Source organism: Herpailurus yagouaroundi, unplaced genomic scaffold (assembly GCF_014898765.1).
Source record: "Herpailurus yagouaroundi ecotype Mexico unplaced genomic scaffold, PumYag 210, whole genome shotgun sequence".
In the NCBI taxonomy this organism is placed as follows: Eukaryota; Metazoa; Chordata; class Mammalia; order Carnivora; family Felidae; genus Herpailurus; species Herpailurus yagouaroundi.
The window spans coordinates 15162540-15175030 of record NW_024412441.1 but is presented as its reverse complement, the minus strand read 5'-3'; the positions used below and the strand labels follow the sequence as shown (position 1 = coordinate 15175030).

The following is a 12491-nucleotide window of genomic DNA, read 5'->3' as shown; positions in this document are numbered from 1 at the left end:
TATAGAAACACAGAACCTCAGTAAGGGACCTTGGAGATTACCATGTCCAATCCCCTGTGAGTTCAGATGCGGTGTCCCTTAATATCTATTCTCCCATTCTTCCTCAGCCATAGAATCGCCACATTTTTGTTGCACATGGTTGTTCCAAATAGAATCTACATTTCATATCTTTCCTGGCAGTGCAGTGTGATCATGTAACTAGGTTATGGCCAAATTGATGCCGTATAGCACTTCTAGCAATCTTTCTTAAGAGACAGTGGGCATATGGCTTGTACCGTCTTCTTCATTCCTTCCTTTATACTGCTGCCATCTTGGGCATGAATTTGGGGTCACGCACGGTGAAGCAACAAAGTAGGAGGGGTTTGACTTGCACCAGTCCTAGATTGCCCACCTGGATGTTGATGTGTGAGAGAAATAATCTTCCATTATGCTTAAGCCACTTATATTTGCTTTTTTTAATCACGTCCAACCGAACCTTACCCTAATTAATTCACTGTGCAACAGATGAGGAAACCAAGTCCCAGAGAAGTGAACTGACCTGTGGTCTATAATGTGGGAGTGGTATCTTCATGGCATCCACCTGTTTTCTTCACTACAGAAAAGCTGAGGGGCATCTGGGTGGCTCAGTCAGTCAAGCGTCCAACTTCGACTTATGTCATGATCTCACAGTTCACGGGTTCGAGCCCCACATCCGGCTATGTGCTGACAGCTCAGAGCCTAAAGCCTGCTTCACATTGTGTGTTTCCATCTCTCTCTCTGCCCGTCCCCAGCTCATGCTCTGTCTCTCTCTCTCTCTCCCCCCAAAAAAATAAACATTAAAAAAACTTTAAAAAAAGAAAAAAAAAAGAAAAGCTGAGATAAGCAAGACAAAAAAAAAAACTCATAATAGTAAATACAACAATAATAATATGTACAAGTTCTTAGAAAAAGAAAGATTTACAGAACACAGATTTCTCTGTTCTAAAATCACTGAGGATTGACTAACTCTTCATACAGACCCAGTAAATCTTTTTCCTTGGATTTCTTTCTGGTCACACAGGTAGCTCCGTTCCCCGGTTTCTCGTGCAGTTGGGTTGGTCGCGTTGTTCCAACCAATGGAATATGAGTGGAAGTGATGCCCGCACTCCAAACCTGACCCCAGCCCCCACCTCCGGTGCCTCTCCTCCGTGCTCCTAACCCCTCCAGCAACAGAATGCAAAGGACTGTGAGGTTCTAGGTGAGGGTGGAGCCAGCTGATGAGGAAGCTTGGGTCTATGAATCACCTCACGGGAAGCCATGTGCTGTCCAGAAACAGCCCATCGGACTGTTATGTGGGTGAGAAACAAGTTCATGTTTTGAATGTATTAGTTACACACACACATAATACAGTCTTTTGTCCTGCTGTTTGTCTCAGATCTATCTGGGGGCACAGCTACCCGTGTTCAGTAGATTTTGGGCGTCAGGCAGACTTTTGTTGACACAGCTTTCAGGTATGGTGGGATTTTCGGTCTTTTCTGGTCTCAAGTCTGGTGCCCAACACATCCCAGCTGCTTCCGGGTGATGTGGCACTACCTGTGTGTGCCTCCTTGTGCCCTCCTGGTTCCTGCTCATTAGGGACAGAGGCACTGCCGGCTGCCCTGCGTAACCCCTGAGACTGTGCTCTGGCTCCAGCCATTCTGGACTTTTGTCCTTTCCCTGAAGTCTTGTCCTTTTTTGTTTTTTGTTTTTAGTTTATTTATTTATTTTGAGAGAAAGAGCGAGAGCACGTGAGTGGGGGAGGGACAGAGAGAGAGGAAGAGAGAGATTCACAAGCAGGCTCCTTGCTGTCACCACAGAGCCCAACCCCAGGCTGGAGCCCACAAACCGTGAAATCATGATCTGACTTGAAAGCAAGAGTCCCACGCTTAGCCGACTGAGCCACAGTCTCGTGCCTGTACGTCTTGTCTTTACGTATGTTTTGTCTCTAACCCCCCTCCTCATTTCTTCCTATGTAACATTATCTGCCAACTCATTTGCTGGGAGCCTTAACTGAAAGGTCCTGAGCCCAATGAGAAAGCAAAGCTCTAGTTCTCAGCGCTGCTCACTTTCTCAGTCTCCTCATGTATGTAAGCATCTTTTCCGCAGAGGCCTGTTTCAGGTATTCCTTTTAGTGATTGCAGAGATAGGTTGTTCTGATTTTGAAGAACTCTTGCTTGGAGTCTGTAGCAGCATGTAGATCTCCATAATCCAGGATGGCTGATATCTCTCTGCATCCTTCCCCCAACCCCCAGGGAATAATCTTTACTCTTTGGGCTGGTTGGGCACCTGCTATTTCCCCCAAACTAGACAGGTCACCTCAACAATGGAGTGTAGAGGAAAGAGCCTCTACCAACCCTGGGACGCCAGGAAAGCCACACAGAACACCTTCCTTAGTTTTGCGTCCTCATCTGTCTAATGGGAATAAGAATTACTTTTCCGCCTACCCTATGTAATTGTGCATATTAAACGGTAGGCAGTTGGTGAAACCACTAACGCCCTGCAGAGTACCGCATACATGCTAGGAATCCTAGACTATTTCCCTTTTAGAAACCACTCAGGGTCACCTTTTCTAATCCCCTCAGCCCCCTACCCCACCCTACTGCGCTCTTCCGTCTGGAGGAAAAGGGAGAAGTGACTCCCACTTCCGGGTTGGCCTCCTTTGTTAGGCTACGCCCCAGGCTCTCCGCGCTGGCTCACTTCCCTGGGCTTGGACCGGTGAACTCCCCTCTTCAGGTGTCTCTGGGTGGCTTTCCAGGGCCTCACAACAATAGGGTATTTCATATGCCCTATCTTGAAACTGACAGAATCACCTAGCTCAGGTGGAATCAACATCTCTGCGGACGCAGAAGGGGATGGGGGCTTCCGTGGGCCTAATTTGGGGGCAGGTCGGGATGGGCGTGGTAAGTTCCGCTCTTTGGCTTCTCCATCCCAGAGCAGGGTCTGGGTTCTCCGTCCATTTCCGACCGCTTCGCATCCCTGCGGTAAATCCATGTTAATGAAATGACGCCTTAATACGCATCCCGGCCCCCCTCCAGGGAGAGCTCTGCCCGCAGCGCGGAACCAGTGGGGGATAGGGAAAGAGGAGGGCGTCCCACCCAAGACCCCTGTCTCAGCCCTCAGGGTCCCCCAGAGGGCTTCATCTTCCCAAGCGGAATGGCAGAGACGAGGCCAAAGTCTCGGGAGGACGAAGAGGGAAGTAGCAGCAGGCTGATCGTAGCGTCCAAGGTTCCATTTTTACTCTGGAGTAACCTGCACCACTCCCTCCGTGGTATGCAGTGCGCCCTGCCTACGTAAGTAGAGGGCAAGCGAGGCAACTGAGTACACGCGAATTTTTGCGGAGATGAACTCTCTCACCCGAGTGAAGCGGCGCGCTCCGCGGCGGGGTCCGGCACCGGTCCTTGTCGGAGATTTTCGCCGCGCCCTGGCACTGCCCGGATCCCCGCGGGAGTCATTTGAGCCCGCCTCGGCCGCCCCGGCCCCGCGCTCGCCTGCAGCCTCTGCCCTGGGAAGACCGTGCGCTGCAGACTCGCGGAGAGCAGGCTCAGATGCCCAGCCCCGCCGCTGTAACGTGCGCGACTCTGGGCAAGTTCCCGAACACGGCGTCTCAGTTTCATCCACCAGTCATAATAGCTTCTTTGTGTGGCCGTTGTGAGAATTAAACAGATAGCTGGTGTGTAAAGTGCCTGACGCGTAGTAAGCGTTCAAGAAACGGCAATAATGACCTGCGACTCTGGAGACCACCGAGTCACCGTAGACCTGCGTCTGTCTCCACGGCCCAGGGCAAGTTACCTAGGTAGTTCTGCCGGCGATGATCTTTCGAACTAGGGAGAGCGCCTGGCCGGAGAGCGACATAGGCCCTTGGGAAAGCCCCGAAGGAAGGGATGGAGGGCCGGCAGATCTGCAAGGATCATCCCGCTGCTGCTCTTGCCTTCCTGTCTGATCTGTCACTCTCTCTATAGGACCTCAGGCGGCTCTGGTCTGACTCCCAGGCCATAGAAGCCCGGATGTGAGCCGGTCGGGCCTGGGTGCCCTGGACGGGCAGAGGTGGAGCCCCTGCACCAGGATGGCTACTGAGGAAGGCACAGTTGTGGATGGTTTTGTCGCCCGCGGCGTGTCCCAAAGGTCCAGGCTCCCAGGCCTCTGCCTTCTGCCTGACCGGCGGCTGAAAGGGCCGGAGGAACAGGGCTGTCCAGCTTCGCGGTCCGCGGCTGCCCTGCCCTCAGGCCCCTGAGCAGAGCGAAGGCTACTGGCCCGGAAAGCCGGCCCCGCAGGGCCTGGCACCCAGCGCGCTGGTGGGACTGAGGAAGCCTGGGGGCAGAAGGAGCGACGGGATTCCTCCCTGCAGGCCGCCAGAGCCCCTCGGGTGCACACTGCTCAGCTAGTGCGGAGGCTGTAGGCTCTCCGGGTGGGCTGGGCTGCTGGTAGCTGTGCACTCATCCTTGGCAAGAGCCAGGGCTACTAGCATCCTAAAGAGGGGCTCCGCTCCGTGTCCACCTTTGTGCCAGCCTGTTGGGTTTAAGGGTCCTCCAAGAAAGGGAGACTTTGGGGCAGTTAGGGACGCCTGTCGAGCCTGGCGAGGGTGGCTTTCTTCAGGCACATCCACAGCGTGTTTCTTAGACTCTCTCCACAGCTGAGCGGCCAGGTGCAGGCATCTGCTGGGTGGGGGAGCAGCCCTGAGGCTGAGATTGTGGGGAAACTGTAAAACCCACCCCATTGTAGGACAATCTGACCCTCCGCCCTCCGATTCTACCCCGCAACCTCGGAAGAAGCCATTCCTGAGTTCCAGTCACACGGGCTCACGGAGTTTCGAAAAGAGACTCCTGCCAGGTGGAGCTCAAGACCTTGACCCTGACACCAGGATTGGAGATCTTTCTTGGGCTCAGGCTCCACTGCCCTGCCCCTGGCAGCATCGACACTGAGATCCTCCTTCCTTCCTGGCCCACCCCGCCACGGTCAGCGTTGGCTTCAGGAATCAGGACTAACCTGTGCCCGCCCTATTGCGTTCTGGCATCTCGAGAGGAGAGGCTGGTCCTTCTCCAGCCCCGGGCACCTTCTCTTGCAAGTGGGGAACGCCAAGGCATAGCCTGAATTTGCTGGCTCCCGGGAGAGCTCTGGGCACGCACTGGTTCACCCGCCCACCTATGTACATGACAACAGCCACTCTCCCAGGACACACAGTCCGCACCCCATCTATGAGTTTTTTCACCCTATCGCGCCTACACACTCTCTCGGAACTTCTCACATTTCCCCTGTACATCCTCACGCCCTTTCCAGATGCCCTAGGCAGCTTTGAGCACGGAGGGTACGGAAGCTTGAATGTTGGGATGGGCAACACGAAAAAAAGAGGGGACTCTGTCAAGAGCTCAGGCCCTCCTCCATCCTTCTCCACTTGCCCCCCAACACAAAAACATCCACACATCTCCTGGAACCCCAATGGTACCCTGGCCAGAGGTGGGGACCTGTGGAGTGGTGGAGGCAAATTCCTTGCGTCCTGACTCCCGCGGCCCCACTTGGCTGGTCCCTGCTTTCTCAGGCGCCAAAATGGTGTTTCCTACGAGAACTAGAGGACTATGGAAAACCCAGGACTAGAGAGCCCCGTGTTCCCTCCTCAGATCTCCCTGGCTCTGTTTAACGTTTTCTTGTGTGGCACACCATCAAGACATGCTTTGGGGGTGGGAACAACAGGGTGGGGGCAAGGCCCGAGTCCGAGTCCGGGTGTGGGCTGCTGAGTTCGGGGTGAGAGGAGACTACCCTGGAGGCATAGCAATACCCCGGCTCCTACCCCCTCTCCCCTCTGCGCTCGACCTTTGTGTCCCCAAGCAGGTGAGTCCGCCAGGTGCCCACAAGGGCTGGATTCTACCTTCATTCGTTTTCACCTTTGAGGCTTGAATGGGTATGGAAACTCACTGGGAACAAAGACAAGGCAAACATGGTCAGGGGAACAGAAAGGGAGGGAGATTCCCCCTCCCAGTGCGCTGTGTCCTTTAGGGTCGCTTGAGCAAAACTCTTGGCTTCCGGCTGCCTCGGGGGAAGGGGTGACAAGCCATTAGGAACCGTGTTTGGTGGACGCCTAACAGAGAAGCGGTTATATTCATCTGGCATTATCGGCGCAAAAGTTATATGTCCAGTGTGCACTCTGGTGGGGGCCGCAGCCTCTCACTGGGTCTAGTGGAGTGTGGAATGGATGACTGGCTTGTTAGAGGTTTTATGCAGTGGGTGAGTAGCTGCTCCGGTTTATTTTCAGAACTTCTGCATAGTTTCCCGTTTAAGTAAATATTTTCGGGGTTAGCTTTCCAAGGGGGAGGGAAAGACGGAAGTTATAACGGGGCTATGCTGGAATAAAGCTCCAGGACAGGCATGCTGCCTCCTACCGGCCAGGGAGAGCTCCTGGCAAACCCCAGGGATTTTCGCTGGGAGACAGCCACTGAGACCTTCAAAGCAAGCTGTGCTGCAAGGCGGTTCCCCAGGCCCAGTGGACGAGGACTGGCTGCTGGCAGGGGCACCAGTTGTGAGTGTGGGTTTGCGTGCTACTGGGGAGAAACACCGTGTATATTTGCATTTGTGTGTGTGAGTTCATGTAAGCGGGAGAGACTCTTTTGTGTACATGTCTCACATGCCCGGGGCAGGAGAGTGTTCTGGTTTTGCCCAAGCACACGTGTTTGTGTGGATGGAGAGTGTGTGTTTTTGCTTCTCTGTGTGTGTGAACACATGTAGGACAGGGTCAGTGTGTTTCCCAGTGTGGCAACTGTTTGAAAGGGTGTGTGTTTCTGGTGCCTTCCACGGCGCCTGGCACATAACAGGCTTTCAATCCGAGTGAATCGAACAATGAGTGTGTATGTTGGTGTCCTTGTGAAAGTTTGTATAAAGCCTGTTTTCCTGGGAGTGTAAGTCTGGAAAATAGGAGGCAGGTAGGGGTGATGCGGCCTCCAGGGGCTATGGTGTTTTCTCCCTTCCCAGAAGTAAGAGGGGGGTGGGTGGCTGGTGGGTCAGCTCTGCTGGCTCAAGGTGGCTTCTCAGGTCGCTTGAATGGCTCTGGTCCCCAAGGCCATAGCTGCCTCTACACTCCACCAGTCAGCGAAGGTCAGGCCGCTGGGGACCTTATAGGCACAGATCAGGGCCAGAGGGGACCTGAGTTGTCCCCTAGAGTAGAGCCTCCAGGAGAGGCTGAAGGATCTGCCAGGGCTGGAGTTCCTCTTGGGGTTCGGGGCTGGGCCCTGAAAAGCAGTCTTAGCCTGCTGGCGATTCCTTTGACCTTCAGGCCCTTACAGGGCAAAGGCCAAGGTGTAGCCTCCGCACGCACCCAGTGAGCCTGCCCAGATGTCCGCGTCTGCGCGAGTCTCGGCCGGGAAGGAATCCTCCGTACTTAGAAACTCCGCGAGAAAGGGTCCTTGAGCGCTCATTTCATCAGAAAGGAAAGTCCCCAGAGAGGTCGCCACACTCTAGGATCTCGTCGTCGGAAGAGCGCCTTATTCCCTGTTTCCCTTGGGGTCCGGGTGGCGGGGTCTGGTAGTGGAGGAGGAACGTGTTCGGTAATCACAGCCGCCCCGACTTGAGATGGAAAAGCCACAACTGCCTCCTGGAGGAGTCCAGCATGCTTCGGATCTGCCTGGATAGGCTTAGACGGGTCGCTTAATTTGGGGGGAGAGGTGGGACTGGATCCCCAAGAAGGGAGAGGGTGCTGCAGGTTAATTTACCACTACCGAGGCACGTACTACTGTGCATGGCGCAGAGGCGCCCCCTCGGTCTCACCGGCCAAGCCCTGGCGCCCCCTTGCTCCGATGTAGAACATGCGCCCGCGGGCCGGCCTCCCCGAGTCTCCTCGGGCCTCCCTTCTCCCCTATCCTTTCATCGCCTTTTCCAAACGACAGATTTCTAAGCGTGGAGACCTTTGCTCCACGTCCACACGCACGACGTGGGCTTTGCGGCTGGCTCAGCGGCTGCCCTTGGGGCCAGGGAATCTGCCCAAGGCGTCCCACCAGGTTCTGGGGACTGTGACTACCACTAAGGAAGGAAACCTCCGTGGCCTGATTTGTTCCCCAGCGTTGGCGTCTCCAAACACACCAACAACGCGCTGTTCGGCAAACAGCTTCTCTTTTCTTACTCCCATCCCCAAAATGAAGAAAAAGGAGGGTGAGGGCCCTGCTCCGCTGGCGGAAGGAGAAGAGACCCCAAGAGGAGCAGGCCACCCCCTCCCCGCTTTTACAGGGAGCCTTCCGGACCAGAGGAGGGACAGTGAGCTTTGGGGGCGGGGGACGCGGGTTTCGAGTTTTCAGTCCCTTCACCTGAGGGCTGATACACATCGTGTACGTGGGAAGGTGGCTCCCGGTTCCTGGGGCTCATGGGACACCGCTGCCCAGAGCGGTCCCCCCAGGGTGTCCAGTCCCTGTAGGGAAATCAGACACTGCTGCACTCCCGGCTCGTGGGCCTCATGGTATAGATCCATATATATATTTATGATTTCTAATTTTATTATAAAATAAAAGCAGAAATATTTCCCGAAGAACATTCACATGAGGGCGTAACAGGGAGACGGCAAGTCCGCGGCTCGGGAGGCGCACTCTGCCGGGGGCACTGTGGCCACAGTCCGGGAGGAAGAGGGGAGAGGGTGGTGGGCCTCATGGGGAGGGGGAGAGAGAGGGAGGGAGGGGGAGAGAGAGAGAGAGAGAGAGAGAGAGAGAGAGAGAGAGAGAGAGAGAGGCAAGCGGCAAGGGCGCGTGCAGAGGCCTCCGCGCCGCGCCGTGGTCCTTTCTCTTTCACTTAAGTTACTAGGCGCACAGCGGACACCTGCGACACGCCGAACCCCGCGGAGGGCCTCCGGAGAAGGCCGGGTTCCTCTGCTCTTCCCCCTCCTACTTCCAGGCCAGGGCAGTGGGGGAGGAGGGCGCAAACAGACGTCCAGGCAGGAGGAGAGAAGCTGAGGGATACGGACCCAGGGGCCAGGAGTGCGAGAGGCTGGCGAGAGGAGAACCGGGAAAACGGAGAAAAAGAGAAACGGAAACTTAGCGAGAATTGACAAGCCAGAAATATAGAGAGAGGGGCAGGGAAAGGAGGAAAGGACCAGAGAGAGGGAAGGAAAAGGACCTGGAAATAAGAGCAAGGAAGGGAAGGGAAGGGAAGAGCAAGGAAGCGGTGAGAAGGTAGGGAGAGAGTGTGAGCATGGTGTATAATTTATTCCCTTCCCTGGTTCAAGGCCGGGTCCCAGGCCTCCAAACGACCTCCGAAGCAACTTGTTGAAAATAAATCCCGGACAAAGGCCAAACCAAAGAGCCATCCACCCTGCCTGGGCCGGCGGTTCTGCCCGCTCAGCGCGCGGGTCTTTCAGTACCCGGTGGGGCCCGCCGGCCGCAGGGCGCCCTCTGACACCGTCTCTCAGGTCCCCGGCGCCAAGCCGGCGAGGCGAGCACGTCGAGGCAGGCGGGGCTCTAGGACCCCAGGTCCACGAGGTTGGCCGACATGGGGTTGAGGATGGAGTCCTGCAGGCCATGGTGGTGCTGCAGCGGGTCCGCGCCGCCTCCGCCCGGCACGGGCACCGGCACCGCGCTGGGGCCCGGAGGGTGGCCCAGGCTGTGCAGGGACGGCAGCCCGGGGGGCGGCGGCGGGCTGAGCAGCAGCGCGGGGCTGGACGACGAGTGGTCTGGCGTCCCCGACGGCGTTTTCTCGTCCTCCGAGCTGCCTAGCACCGACTTGCCGCTGCCGTTCAGCGTCGCAGCTAGCGGGTTGTGGCTGTTGGAGTTGGCGTTCTCGCTGTTCTCCCTGCAAGTGCAGGAGCAAAGCAGCCAGGTCAGGAGGGAAACCGAGGCCGCTCTGCGCCGTGTCACCCGGAGCCAGAGCCGCCGGGCGCTGCCCGCGGGTGTTTTCGGTTTCTATCATTTTCCCCGCCTGGCCTGGGGCTTTCGTTCTTTTGGCCAGTTCTCTTAATCTCTCAAAACCCGATTTCTCTCTAGTGCTTTCCTCTATCGTCTCTATCTCCCCACCTCTCCTGTTCTTAACCTCTTGAATATCTTCTCTGTTCTCTGTAGGTTCTGCCCACCCACCCCCCCATCACTGAGTTGCTAACAATTTTTTTCCCCCAGAGGAGAGGGGTCCCGGGAGCAGAGCTCAGGGGGGTTGGGGGAGAGGGGAACAAGGAGATGCCCGGATTTTCAGAGTCTTGGCTCCTGGAGCCAAGGTTTGCTGGGTAGAAGTGGGGCAAGGAGAATGAGGGACCCGAGATCCTAGGCTGAGGGCCCCCATTTGAAGTTAGGAATCTCACAGGTCTTCACCTCCCATTGCTTTTCTCTGCTTGAGGGAAATCTGGCTGAGGGTCAGGTTCCTGGAGCTAAGGGTCCTTTCTTTCTAGCTCCACACTGGGAGGTCTTGTGAGGGTTGTCCTTGCCGGACCTAAGGACAAGGCCTTAAGGATGTAGGACTCCCTTTCCCTGGTGGCACAGTGCAAACTTCAGCTGGGAGGCTGGAAGCTTGGGGCCTGGGGCGCAGCCCTTGGGAAAAGAATGGAAGGAATTGCTAATCCTGGCCTAGACTTGTCCACCATACAGAAACTGAAGGATTCTGCAACCCTTACCTGGGGCCTGGCCTCAGAACCCAGTTCTTCAGGAGTCTGGATGCATGCCAGGCTGGATAGAGGGGGGACCCCAGCAGGGAGAACCCACCTTCTGCTCTGCCTTTGACTGACAGCCCCAACCAGATTTGGAGACTTGAAATCTTGGGTAGATTCTCTCTTCACTGGCTTCCCAAGACCTTTTCTTTCTGTTTTCCTGGAAGGGAACTTCCCACAGGGCTGGCAGCTGAGAACTTGCAACTGTGGATACGCCAACCTCATTGTCTGGGAGGCCACGGTCAGCCTGAAGCCCCCCCATCCACTTCCAGATATTTGGTTCCACTGTTTAGCATCCCTGCCCCCCCCCTCCCCCAGTCACTTACTCTGGGCTACGCACACCCCGCACCACCGACCCCAGGTGTCTTATGCGGCTACACGCAGGCTGGATTTTTGTGCCCACAATCGGTTTCTCTCCCGTTTCCCTCACCATATTTGGGGTTCAGAGGAGCCACGGACTGGCGGCCACAAGGGCCTAATGGTCAACTGTTAGGCTAGTTCAGGAAGTCCTGGTTTCCTTGAGGACAAGCAACTCTCAGCCCTTCTGTTGCTCTCAGTTCACCCCAGACCTACCGACCTACCACGCAAAGACGGTAGGGCCTGTGGGGAGAGGAGCGAAGAGCCTGGCAGGCCAGCGAAGGGCTGCTGGGTCCAACAAGGCAGGAAAAGGGGCATGCGTTTCTCTTCTGCTCTCCTACAGCGGACACTTCGGTCCTTCTCCTCTTGCTTCTTTATACGCGGCATAAAACAGTCTCCCTATCAACTTCCATATCCAGACAAGTAATATTCTTGCCCAGGCCCCTGCACATCCAGGTCACACCAGGAAAGTATCACTCCCAGTCCTGACCCCTAATCACACTTTGGCCTAGAGCTGAGTAAGACCAACAGGAAGTTCGGGGAAGTGCTGGTAAATTCGCACAGGCAGCCCGAAATCCGCAACTCTGAAAGTCCCGAGTCTAGACCCCTCTGTCCTTCTGAAGACCACCAGGCCTTGCCTGCTGTGCTCCCCCTTTCACGGGGTCCAGGTCCACCGTCTTGCCTTGCCCCCCAAGTTCGCTGCTTCTCCACTCTGTTCACAAGCGACCAGGGAGTTAGTTGACAACTTTCCCGATCGCTTTGCCCGCTTTGGACAAAGTTCTGACCTCCTGGTCTCCCGGAAGACCTGAGCGCTGGCGGGGTCAGACAAGGCTGCGGCTGGGCCGTGGCAGGGACCGGGCACCCGGCTTAGGCCTCTCCTGGGGGCGAGCACACGCCCGGCGACCCCCCCCTCCCTCGAGCCCCGGGGAGCCGGCGCCGAAGTTCTACTTACTCGTACCTTTCTTTGGCCTCGGCTGCCCGGTCGCGCTGCCGCCGGTTCTTAAACCAGTTGCTGACCTGCGTGGTGGTGAGGCCCGTGGCCTCCGCCAGCTCGCGCTTCTCGCGCGGTGAGGGGTAGGGGTTATGCGCGTACCACTCGCGCAGCACGCTGCGACTCTTTTCCTTGAAGCAGTAGCTGGTCTCCTCGCCATCCCAGATGGAGCGCGGCAGCGGAAACTTGCGGCGCACGCGGTATTTGCCCACAGCGCCCAGGGGCCGGCCGCGCAGCTTCTCCGCCTCGATGTAGTGCGCTTTGAGCCACAGCTGCTGCAGCTTGGCGTGGTTGTGCGGCGAGAACTGGTGGCTCTCCAGGATCTTGTAGAGCTCCCGGAAGTTGCCGCGGTGGAAGGCCACCACCGCCTTGGCTTTGAGCACGCTTTCATTCTTGTGGAGGTGCTCGCAGGCGGGCAGCGACCACAGGAAGCGGCCCAGCCGCTCGATGTTGCCGCCCTGCTGCAGCACCTCGCACACGCACGCCACTTGCTCCTGCGTGAAGCCGAAGGTGGGCAGCATGGACATGGTGCCGGCTGTGCCCCCGCCCGCC

At 56.7% G+C, this 12491-nt stretch overlaps 2 protein-coding genes across 5 annotated transcripts in view; one reads left to right on the top strand and one right to left on the bottom strand.

Moving 5' to 3' along the window:
- SIX3 (SIX homeobox 3) overlaps positions 1-12491 on the top strand; it is a 101173-nt gene that overhangs the window by 59201 nt on the left and 29481 nt on the right. The window lies entirely within an intron of this gene.
- Positions 8415-12485, bottom strand: SIX2 (SIX homeobox 2). 2 transcript variants are annotated; one of them, XM_040453863.1, is made up of 2 exons: positions 11901-12485; positions 8415-9750 (listed from the first exon to the last, which is right to left on the bottom strand). In XM_040453863.1, exons 1-2 carry the CDS (start codon positions 12464-12466, stop codon positions 9420-9422), a joined length of 897 nt encoding a protein of 298 aa, XP_040309797.1. In that variant the 5' UTR covers positions 12467-12485; the 3' UTR covers positions 8415-9419. The 2 variants fall into 2 exon arrangements, with proteins under 2 accessions (XP_040309797.1, XP_040309798.1); XM_040453864.1 differs by having other exon boundaries at positions 11907-12485.